General features: G+C 37.8%; 1 protein-coding gene across 1 annotated transcript; it reads left to right on the top strand.

Moving 5' to 3' along the window:
- Positions 1-779: 779 nt before the first annotated feature.
- Positions 780-12234, top strand: sypl1 (synaptophysin-like 1). Its single transcript, XM_067427085.1, has 5 exons — positions 780-1124; positions 2928-3046; positions 4730-4934; positions 6888-7079; positions 9976-12234. Exons 1-5 carry the CDS (start codon positions 1053-1055, stop codon positions 10105-10107), a joined length of 720 nt encoding a protein of 239 aa, XP_067283186.1. The 5' UTR covers positions 780-1052; the 3' UTR covers positions 10108-12234.
- Positions 12235-12707: the final 473 nt, after the last annotated feature.

Genomic DNA, 12707 nt, shown 5'->3' on the forward strand with positions numbered 1-12707 from the left:
GCCACTGGTGTGTGTGTGTGTGTGTGTGCCCTTGTTTATATTACATTGTGGGGACCAAATCTCCCCATAAGAATAGTAAAACCTGAGATCACCTACATTGTGGGAACCAGCCAGCGGTCCCCACTTTTCAAAAGGCTTATAAATCATACAGGATGAGTTTTTTTGAGAACGTGAAAATGCAGAATGTTTCCTGTCATGGGTAGGTTAAGGGGCAGTGTGTGTGTGTGTGTGTGTGTGTGTGTGTGTGTGTGTGTGTGTGTGTGTGTGTGTGTGTGTGTGTGTGTGTGTGTGTGATGGGTAGGTTAAGGGGCAGGGGCTGTGTAGGGGGATATAAAATTCGGTTTGTACGGTATAAAAACCATTACGTCTATGGAGAGTCCCCTCAAAGATAATGAACCAGACACGTGTGTGTGGTGTGTGTGTGTGCGCGTGCACTCATCCAGGAGAAGTGCCATACAAGCAATTCCACCCTTTGACCTCATACAGGATCATACATGAAAAAAACTTTCCGAAACTTGTTTGAATCCTGTATCCGAAACTTGTTGAAATACAAAAACCTGTATCTGGCACAGAAGTAGCCTACTCTGTCATAGGCTACATCTAACTCGTTTTTTTTTTTTTTTTTAAATGGCCATGTTTAGCGTGAGCATCAACTCTTTAACAGCGTAAATAAGTCAGAATACATGAAATAGCATTAGTTTAACCCCCCTTTAATTTTTTGGTGAACTGTCCCTTTAAGAGACTTAAGAGTTTATAACGGAGCACAGGAATGTCGAGAATCATATGACTGAAATATTGTCCGCTGGACTGTTTTCACACGCGCATCAAAACCAGATTCAAATCTATTACTAAATGTCCTGTGTGTCTGCTGAAATCAGAAAATAAATCCGTTTCTCTTTTCATCTGGATCTACTCTCGTTCGCTCGCGCGGAGGAGGAGCAGCATCATTTACCACAGAGCCGCGTCACTCTGTCAAACTTAGGGGTTTTTTCTTATGAAATCTTGAGCTTCTTCTTTTTCTTCCTGGAGGATATCAGGGTCGTTGGGGAAAGATGCAGACGGGATTCAGATTAAATTTAACCCCTGTTAAAGAGCCTCTGGGTTTTGTTAAAGTCGTGGAGTGGGTAAGTAAGAAAGTCTTCAAGCTTTAACTCCTCACGGAGGGCAAAGGCCTCGCAGAAAACGCATTAACACGAGTGCATTCTTCCAGGCATAACTGCACAAACCAGCTTTAATATTCAGTCCAACTGCTTGTAGGTGTAGCACTTAATGAAAAACATGTTGTGCATAACTTTTGCACACGAAATATTTAGTGAGTAATACCCATGTGGGATGCATTATGTGAAGTATGTAGCAATTATATACAATTTTATAAATCTGGGATTTTCCCTTTAACCCACGGAAAGGAAGTGGGATAGATAGTTTTTTTGCTATATATGATTAAATTTGACAGCACTATTTTATTTATATATATATATATATATATATATATATATATATATATATATATATATATATATATATATATATAAACTAATAAAAATGACACTAATACAAATTAATTTCAGGTTTATTATTTTTAACTAACACTATTAAACAAATTTTACTAAACAAACTAACAGAAATATATAAATAACATAAAAATAAACCTCACTAGTAATATTTTAAATAATAGTGATAATAATAATAATATTTTTAATAAATCTAAATAGTAATATTTTAAATTATAACAGTAATAATAATAGTAATATTTAAAATAGTAAACCTAAATAGTAATATTTAAAATAATAATCCTAATAATAGTAATATTAAAAATAATAAAGCTAAATAGTATTGTTTTAAATGATTATAATAATAATAATAATAATAGTCATATTTAAAATAATAGTGATAATAATAGTTATATTTAAAACAATAGTGATAATGATAATAGTATTTTAAATAATTATAATAATAATAGTCATATTTAAAATAATAGTGATTATAATAGTAATATTTAAAATAATAGACATACATAGTAATATTTTAAATAACAATAATATTTTAAATATTGTAAAATAAGTGATAATAATAATAGTCATATTTTAAATGATAAACCTAAATAGTAGTATTTTAAATAATAATGATAATAATAATAATAACAGAAACATAAATTTACCCCAACTAATATAAAATCTTTCCAGCGTTATTATAATAAATAAAACTATTAATTAAAATTAAGGTGGAATAAAATATAAATATAAGATTGAAAAAATAAAATAAAAATAGGAATGAATGGATCATAATGTTTTGTCTATACATGCTCAAGTTCATACTAAGAAATTATAAAAAGTAAATTTTAATAATGAAACTATATTGCTTATGATATGTCTGGCATAGTTATAGCCTGTGCAAAATAGAGCCCCCCCCCCTCCCCACCACACACACACACACACACACACACACACACACACACACACACACACAAAATGCACATTCCCAACACCAGCAACTCCAGCACGCCTGGAGTTTTCTTTAGCCACCTTCTTACATGAGTTCCTCCCTTCTTTACTTCCACAGAGGAATGTGATATTGGCAGGGAAAACGGCTCCTGACTCAGCTGTTGCCGCCTATAAAGCACAAATCTGAAAAGTGTTTGTTTAGTGTAAATTGCATCTTGAGAATGAGCTGGCAAACAGGATGTGTCACGCAGCGAAAAGAAACATCTGGTGTTGGGAAATCGACAAACGTAATGAGCAGCAGGTCTTCATTTAGCTAAGCAAAGGGTTAAAGAGGGTTAAAACTGAGCACAAGATCAAATCAAGACGTCAGATAATTCATGAACGGGCTTCATTTCATCATGACAGCCAGTGCAGGGCATCTTCAGGGTTTGTCAAACTAAAGATGGTTTCATTCATATCTCTCTCTCTGTCTCTCTCTCTCTCCAGATCACCGCCGTGCTTGCGTTTGCGACCTGTGGAGGATATACGGGCAGAAATGTGCTTTCCATCATCTGTGACGGAAGCGCCAATGAAACACTCAGTGTCACCTTCACCTACCCATTCAGGTTTGGCCCGACTGTTCAAACTCTCTCAAACCTTACTTAAAGGTGCACTATGTAGTATTTTTTCAGTAAAAATCCAAAAACCACTAGGCCAGTGTTATATATTTTGTTCAGTTGAGTACTTACAATATCCCAAATGTTTCCAATTATTTGTAAATTGTGAGAAAATTGCTATTTTAACTAAGGACCGGGACGAGTCAGCATAGCGTTTGAGCGAGTCGCCTGTCAATCGCGTCATATCTGTGTTACCCTCGGTTTTATTCTGCAGAAGCGCTTTTCTCTTAGCAGCGTGAACATGTTACAGCAGCGCCGAGCGAACGCACAGAGTAACGTCATAACATAATTTTAAACACACTTAAATGTATCTAATATGATAAACAGAGCTGCTTTACCTTATACTCATGACCGGAAAAAGCGGAAGTGCGCGCGTCCGGCGACTGTGTCCCGTCCCGTCATAATAAAAGTCCCGGTGCTCGCGAGGCGGGTATTTGTGTAACAATCGCTCCAGCGGCCGTGCTCAGCTCCTCAACACTCGCTCCTGCTCTGCTTCACACTACAGTAACGTTAATAACCGCATCCATGAACGTGATTTCTGCCCGAGTCCTATTTTCCACCGGCTGTGAGGAGAAGACCACATCTCCCAAGATGCTGTGCTCACACTTGGCGTCATCAAACTACACCTTTGTTTTGAATAGGCGCCCTCCAGTGGATGGAAGTTGCGTTGTGTAACTTTAATGCCCTTATGTACGATGCATTATAAAGGTATCCATAATGTACATTATAATGCATAAGTAGTTGTAAGTTCAAATGCATTATAATGTTTGCAGATTCTTTCATTGGTTGTTCGTCGTGTGTTTTAATGCACTAAATGTGCTTTGTAATGGTATTATAACTGTGGTTACAGTTATTTATGAGACATTTACATTTTACATTTACGCATTTAGCAGACGCTTTTATCCAAACAACTCAGGAGTACAGGAAGCGATCTGTCAAGAAGAGGCAAAGAAACGCAAAAAAGTGCCCTAAATACCAAGATTTGTATACTACTCAGAGTAGCAAAAAACAGAAAAGGGAAGAAGAAAAGAAAAGTAGTGGAGGAAGAGTTCAGAGGTTTTTATATATATATATATATATATATAATTAATTAATAAAAAAAGCTATTTTATAGTCCTATTGTTAATTACAATTAAATAAATCATTATTATTTATAGTAATATTTATATTATATATAGTAATATTTAAAAGAATAAACCTAAATAGTAATATTATAAATAATAATAATAGTAATATATAAAATAATTGTAATAATAGAAATATTTTAAATATAATAATAATAATAATAATAATAATAGTAATATATAAAACAATTATTATATTAGTAATATTTTAAATAATAAACCTAAATAGTAGTATATTAAATAATTATATAAATAAAAAACTAATAAAACAAATCAAGCTAAAATAAAAATATTAAATGAAAAAAAAAATCTTTACCTGAACGAAAAAGAACTAAAACGGAAATAAAACAAACCTAAATAGTAATATAAAAATAAATACAATCAAAAAAACAACAAACACACAATTACAAGAACAAATATTAAAACGAAGACTGAAAATATAAAAATAAGAAATATATTCTAATAGCACATGGAGAATCTTGTGGTTGTGTGTGTTGGACTGGTGCAGGTTGAGCCGGGAGCGGCTGCTGGAGAGCAACGCCACTCTGTGTAACCGCACCGTTGCTGAAACACATCTGGTGGGAGACTCCTCGTCCTCGGTGGAGTTTTTCGTGGCCGTGGCCGTCCTGGCCTTCCTCTATTCCATGGTGGCTCTGCTGGTGTATCTGGGATACATGCACGTGTACCGAGACTCCGACTTCGGCGCTATGTTTGTGAGTATTAGGGATGCAACACTACAATGTTCAATACACACCTCGGTTTTTCACCACAGTTTTCGGTTCGGTACGGTTCGTTTTTTTGCAATTCTATTCTTTTTGGGGACAGGAACCGAAAGTTTTTTATTGCAATACTCTTTCTTTATTTTACTTAAAAGACTTGAAAAACCTTACTTAAACTTAAAACTTTAATTAAAAAAAACTTGAACACATTCCCAGTGTATTGTATAATATAAAATAAATATATATAAAGATTTACAGTTGCAGCTCAGAGCTGTACAGTACCTTTTAAGTATGAAATTGAATGAATAAATGTAAAATTTAAACTACAAAGTCTTCAATATACAATATAGATTGATTAAAAGCTACTGTATTAAGTTTTTTTTTAAATTCAAGAGCAGTGAGTGATTTTCTTTTTGTCTTTTGTTGTTTAATTAACATAATTTTAGAGGTGAACTGTCTCTTTAAGGACAAGTGTTCACAATCTGCACGATCTCATATACATACACGCAGATTTTACTTTCGCTTTAGACATAACCGACTGTGTTATTGTTAACCTTGTGTGTATTTTATAGTATTAGTTCAGTAAGACTACTTAGTCCAGTAATCACGTGTGTTTGACAGGCGCGCGCGCACGGCGCATGTAAAACGCGAATGAAATGTTTAACCGGCAAGGCTTTAAAACGCGGCTAAACACCCTTTAACTTTAGTGTATATGATTGGATATTTCCTCATATCAGCACGTAGACTCACAGACACACTTAAAAACAGCCGAAATAAGAGAAATATTTCAAACGGAGAGAAATGGAAATAGTTAATTAAATGCAGAACGCAATTCACAAGTGCGTATTGAACCGTCAATGCCATACTGAACGGTTCAATATTATATTGAGTATTGTGGCATCCCTAGTGAGTATACCTCTAGCCAATGAGCTTGAAGTGTACATGCAACATGCATTTTGTGAAGACTCTCGTCAGTATGTATTAGGGGTGTGACGAGACGCTTCTCTAACGAGACACGAGATCGGGCTCACGAGATCGAGACGAGACTTTTACATTTTTTAAGAAATCCACAATTGGTGAAATACATGACTAGAAATTAAAAATTGTTTGCAGGTGCATTGAAATGTTTTAACTAATCATCTTGTAATGAATGTAATTTCATTCTACTTTCTTAATATGAATTATCATCTACAGTAAAAGACTACAGTACTGTATTCTTTCCTGTATGATTGTCTCTTCACACCTTAGTGCACATAAGCTTTGTTTGACCTCAAACTTAACTACTTCCCATAGATTGATCATAGATATTAAGTGCAAACAATAACCATAATCAAAGTACTCAATATTTAAAGTGCAAATAGAGACCAATTGTTTCTTCAAGCATACAGATACAGAGCTAAGAGATGGTTACAACTAGCTTTAAGGGAGCCGCTTTCAAACAGCGGTAACTTATTGAAATCTTATTGAATGCGCGTTCCCTTTTACTTTCACTATCGTGCGTATACTCTGTGATTAGGGAGCGGTGGTGCTGAGCGCGGTTTCTGCTGCTCAACGAATCTTCCGCCACGGTCTAGTCCACTAACATGTAACACACACTTGTAACACGCGCTGAATGCGAGCGCTTCACTAACACGCAACACACTCATAACACACATTTGTCTTCTCGTCACGTGATCACTGCGGCGAACAGCTCGTTCTAGATGAGCTGATGGAATTAAAGCGACTTTTATGATTATCCACCTGAATTAAATAGTTTTTATTTCTATAAATAGCAAAACTAGAGTGGAGCCGCAATCTAAACTTCACCCTCACACTTCGTCATGACCAGGTCATGAGAATATGACGAGACAGCTTTTCACCTTGACGAGAAATCTTGTCACAGTTTAGTTTTGCGAGATCTCTTCACACCCCTAGTATGTGTAATATTTCTGTGTGTTTATCTGCTAGGATTTTGTGCTAACAGCGGCGTTTGCGTTCCTGTGGCTGGTGTGCTCGTCGGCGTGGGCACGCGGCCTGCAGACGGTGAAGGACGCCACCGGTACGGCCGGCCTTGAATCCACTCTGGCGCTCTGCAGGGACGGAGGTGTGAAATGTGAAGTCACTGAGTATGCCAGCATGCGCTCGCTCAATATATCTGTGGTAAGACACAAAATACACTGACCAATCAGCAATGCGTCTAAGGTTTTAAAACCACACCCACTTTAATTTAAAAAACGTTTCTCATGTGAAAAGTGTTGATTATGGCATCATATTTATATCTATAGCATTATATTCAGATGTTGTCATGAAAGGTTGCAGTGATGAGCATTGTAGCTAAATCACCAACATGTTAAATATATAATTTAATCACAGTTTATTACACGGCTCTGTGAAATACTTGATTCTGATTGGTCAATCGCGCATTCCAGCTGTATGTTATATCCAGATAACAACCGCTCATCCGTAGCCTGGATGCCAGCCGAAATTAGCCCCGCCCACAACATTTTTAGGTCAGGCAATTCGGTCTGGCATCGCTCCATAAAGGAGTAATTATCCCCGAACAGAAACTGTTCGGACCAATGAAATCATCAGGGCGGGCTTTAGACGATGACGGACAGATGATCAACAGTAACGTAATCATCACGTCATCAAAGGGGCTTGGATTATATTTACTCGGATCCTAAATGGAGAGCTTGTTTGTATCTGCATCACCTTCCTAATTTCTCTCAAAGATGATGATCATGTTGGGTAAGTACTCTGTGTATCATTAAATTCTTGAATTTTTTTACAACACCGGCAAAGATCGTTTATTCCAGCGCACGTGCAGACAGGGTTGCCAAGTTTTTACAACAAAATCCGATAACTACTAGCCCTAAACAATAGCTTCTCGTGGGGTTCTCCGGGGGAAAATGGTGTTTGGGGGGTAAATTGTGTGTTATTTTGGCAAGGTTGTCTGCTAAAATTCGCACTCATGGGTCTATATATCACATAATAGTCGCTTCAACCCGCGGACATATAAAACAACCGCGGAAAAAAACGCGGACTTGGCAACACAGTAACGTTAGTTGAGGTCTGTCTGTTGACATTTGACAATACGCCGCTCCGTTGCTCTGATTGGTTGTAGGTTTATCCAATTGATGTCTTTCCTGGTTCGGTTGAAACACGCCTCATAATCACAGCCCAATGGAGCAGTTTCAGACTCATATTCTGACTAGAATTGAGTATGGCCACGTCAGGCTAGCTCATCCGGGTACTGCGAGTTATCTTGACCGGTTCTACTTCTGTGCTTAACGCTGGCGCCATCTTGTGGCTTAAACAGCCGTGGGTTACAATGGAAGACTTCACGGCGGGTTTCCTTTATAATGTTTTAAATATGGATATTTTTCTGACACAAACGCATCGATTGGAATCAGAAGCTCTGTTAACCCATCGGAGTCGTGTGGAGCACGTTATTGACGGACAGCTGCATTTTTATGGACTTCAAACACAACTACAACTACTGCTGGGATTAACGTTAGCCTGGACTTTTTAAACATAACTCTAATTGTATTTGTCTGACAGAAGAATGTCATAAACACCTATAATGACTTGAGGGTGATTAAATCATAGGCTTGGTTTCATTTGTGGCTGAACTAACCCTTTCAGCATTCATTTTCAACATTTAGCAGCAATAGATAAAGGCTTAAAGCAGGTTGGAACCGTTTTTCTTCGTGGAAGCTTTGTGTAAGAGCTAATAAAATATTTAATCTCAAGACAATATTTTGTGTCTAATTTATTTGAGACTAGTAGCCGTGTAATAAGCGGGATAATGCACACCCAGCCGGTTGTTATCGCAGAATAAACCCCTTCAGAGTGACGCTCCGCTTCGCGTCGGGGTCCTGATCACTCTGTCGGGGTTTATTCTGGCTGGGTGTACATTATCCCTTACTTAAATAACAGATTATTTTCATCCTACTAAGAGAAACAATGTGAAGTTGAGTGTTTAGTCACTGGTTTGCTTTACTGACACATTGACAAAGAATATCTGACTGTACATGAATTATCACATATGAGAAATCCCTGGTCCCAGATCAGTCATTAATATTAACACGTTACTCACATGTGGCATTACTGTCGAAACCATATCATAAAAATTCCTGCGCCGAAATTGCTAACGATTTAAATCCACAGTGAAATGTACCGAATACAAATAAATAATCCTCAACTGAGACGTTCATATTGTCAAAAATAAATAAGAACATTCCTAGCATTAGGATCCTTTGGAAGGAAATGTTATTTTTTGTATTTTCGTCTCTCCTTGTCATCTCACTAACACTCCAGTGGGCGGGGCGAAAGTTGCCAAAGAAATTCTTCTGCAGAGGCGGTCTTTCACTAGCCTGACAAGCCTGACCCAAATCAAGATGTTTGGTCTGGAAACTCACCATTGACAGCTCAATCCGAGGGGCGGATAAACGTCTGTCAGTCAAACTCACTCTGCACGCAATAGGATAGCGCTACGACCATCCAGAGCAACGAAGGTGAAGCAGAGCTCGTTGACAGATTAAACATTCGCAGTATCCGGTCGGCTAAACTCCGAACACATCTTCCCTTTTTAAGAATGACTTCAGTGCCGTTCTTTGTTCTTTTCTCAGAGAAAAGCTTAACTCCAAGTCTTCCAGAGTCGCAGTCAAAGCTGATTTGAGAGACCGCCGTTCGCCAGTTTCTGTGTTTACTAGAAGCACGCAAACGCAACTCGGCCGTCATTATGTTAAGCCCCGCCCACCGACTCTATACACGATGTGATTGGCTCAGCAAGAGTTTGGCGTTTACAGCTCAGAAGGGTATTGAGAGTTCCTAGACGACACTCGCGGGAAGATTAGATTTGCTTCATTTCTGCAATTTCATATTCTTACAGTACAATGACAATAAGCTCAAGGAAAATGTTATTTCTCAGTTCCCCTTATGTAGCATGGGTCTTTATTCATCGGGATTCATTGTAAAATTTATTCTGCATGCATTTAATCATGCTTTATAAGTCTCTATATTGTAAATAACTAACTACAGACTTCATTTTCAGGTGTTTGGTTACTTGAATCTCCTCCTTTGGGTCGCGAACGCCTGGTTTGTGTACAAAGAGACGCGCTGGCACTCTCAGAAGGTCAGCGCTCAACAAGCGGCGGGACGGGGTCCGGCTCCAGCACACATCTAAACCCAGACTGATCTCATGAAGTGGCGTATGTATGACACGCCAATTCGTATGCCATTTTGGCGTGCTATCAAGACGCATAATCGCTTTTTGGCGTGTTTATCAACGCCGTTACATTCTATCCCCCTACACATCTCTCTCTCACTCACACACTGGCCCTGCCCCTAAACCTACCAATCTCTCACACACACACACACACACACACACACACACACACACACACACACACACACACACACACACACACACACACACACACACACACACACACACACACACACACAGCCCTTAAACCTACCCATCACAAGAAACGTTCTGCATTTGTACATTTTCAAGAAAACATAATTTAGTATGTTTATAAATCCATTTACCTTGAGGACACACACACACACATAATGGTTTGTTTCGGCGTAGACATACACACGGATAGCTCAAAATGCGTAAAGATAACACGCCACTTGGCTTTAGAAAGCAGAACCATGCCCACTTTAGCCTTTATGAAATATACCACTGTGTAGGCTTGCCAAAAAGAGCATGTCATGTTAAATTGCATATGGTACTCAAGTTCAGGTTTATTTATAAAGCACATTTAAAGGGGTGGTTCCGTGTTTATGGGGCGCAGTATTACATGTCTTAATACTTCTTTTTTTTTTTTTAAACGGCGTATTTTTCTTACATTTGACCTTTATTCCACACCGCCGTCTCCACTGTCCTCTGAACGGCTCGTTTGCTTCCTGCTTCTCTGAAGTTCCTCCCTCTGAAAAACACAATGGTCTTAGATTGGTTAGATGGCCAAATGTAGATTCTTGTATCTTTATTGGCTGAAGTGCCAAGCACAGGTTAAGGCCACGCCCCTTACCGTTACGGGCAGAAGTCTCATCTGCGGAGACTAGCGAGGGTTTATGATGTCACCAACCCAGGAAGAAGCTTGTTGTAGTCCAAACCGGCCATTTTTGTAGGCAATAAACTGCCATAACTTAAAAAGACAATATCTCTGTTTGATTTGAACTTTTAGCGCTGTAACTTTGCAGATACTGTTTATGCTCAAGCAGCGACATTACACACTAACTAAAGTTAAAAAAGTAAAATCGCATGCAACGACCCCTTTAAAACAACCACAGGCCGAACAAAGTGCTGTACAACAATACAAGTACAATTGCAATACAAGTAAAAAACAAAGAAGAAAAGAAATTAGTAATAGAATGATGCTAGAAATTAAATTAAAACAAAATTATAAGTTGAAATTCAAAGAAAACAAATGCGTTTTTAGGCTAGTTTTGAACCCGGGTAAAGTGGACGTGGTTCTGATAAGTTTGGAAGATTGTTCGATGTGATCATGTACTCATGTGATGTTTCTCTCTTCTCCTTTTATGTTTTATATCTTTCAACTTTTGATTTCGAGTGCACTTGAAGAACGTGTCGTTTTAAAAATAAAATAAAAGTCTTATCCTTTGTTTTACCTTTACAGTAGGATTTGGTCAGCATGCTTTTTTGAATGTGAATGTATCTTGAATGAAGTATATTTTACTTTACGAAGTTTCGCTATTTCGTCAACATTTGCATACATGTTCCAGTGTTAAGGCCCGTTCACACCAAGAACAATAACTATAAAGATAATAATGATAACGATAACTATACCAGCGGACCATGTTGTTTATTCGAAGCACACACTGAGTTTTGTCGCCTGTCGCTTTAAATGCTCGAGCTCTTCAAAGCAGGATGGATTCTGATTGGCTGTCAGTGTTTTTATCTTATATTTTCTCTGTATCATTATCATTATTATAGCTGTGGTGTGAACTCTGCTATTATTTAATATTGAGAATGATTTTGAGAGTCTGTATCTCATTTGTTATCAGAATAGTTATCGTCCTTAGTGTGAACGGGCCTTTTTCGAACGATATCTTTGTCATTTTTGGTCCTCGGCGTGAACAAGCCTTTACACAGCAGCATCATTCCCGTGTATATTTTTTGCTTTTGAAAATTGCAGTATGATGTTTATTTTGCTTTTATATTGTTATCAATGCATTTTATGCAGTATTAAGCATTTCTAATGTTGCTGGACTCTGGTTTGGGTACACTTCCTGAAGGTGTTTTCTCTTTTTTTCTTAATAAAACTGACTGTGAAGTGCACTTGGTAGTGTTTGAATACCAATCCTGATATCTCTTACATTGTGCTTCTGTGGAGAAAGGGTGATCTCTTACCCAAATAAATCTGGGTTTCCTTCTGGTATAATAGCGCTTTTGTTTTGCTTGCTCGTCCTGTGACTTCCCTGATCACCATTTGTCAAAAGAACAAGCACAACATTATCTGGAGCGAAGGCCTCAATATGGTATATTTGGTCAGAGTCTGGATGTTTTACAGTGTCAAACGAGTTTTTAATGTGCTACAGGTGTTCTGACCCCTGACTGTCTGAGTCTCACCCTCAAGCCATCCTAGGTGTGTATGACGTTCCTCTTTCAGACGAATACAACCAGAGTTATATTAAAATGTCCTGGCTCTTTCAAGCTTTAAAATAGCACTGATTGCTCTGTTTTTGAAGTTATATTCATCATATAACTGCTCCACACAGCTCCAAGGGTTATTAAAGGCCTAGAAAAGTCAG

Source organism: Pseudorasbora parva, chromosome 20, assembly GCF_024679245.1.
Source record: "Pseudorasbora parva isolate DD20220531a chromosome 20, ASM2467924v1, whole genome shotgun sequence".
Taxonomy (NCBI): domain Eukaryota; kingdom Metazoa; phylum Chordata; class Actinopteri; order Cypriniformes; family Gobionidae; genus Pseudorasbora; species Pseudorasbora parva.

Bases quoted from the DNA above. Each gene is read 5' to 3' on its own strand.
- sypl1 (XM_067427085.1), top strand. From the start codon at position 1,053: ATGCAGACGGGATTCAGATTAAATTTAACCCCTGTTAAAGAGCCTCTG. The intron at 3,047-4,729 runs GTTTGGCCCGAC...GGACTGGTGCAG, and splicing joins ACCTTCACCTACCCATTCAG to GTTGAGCCGGGAGCGGCTGC. The intron at 7,080-9,975 runs GTAAGACACAAA...CTTCATTTTCAG, and splicing joins GCTCGCTCAATATATCTGTG to GTGTTTGGTTACTTGAATCT.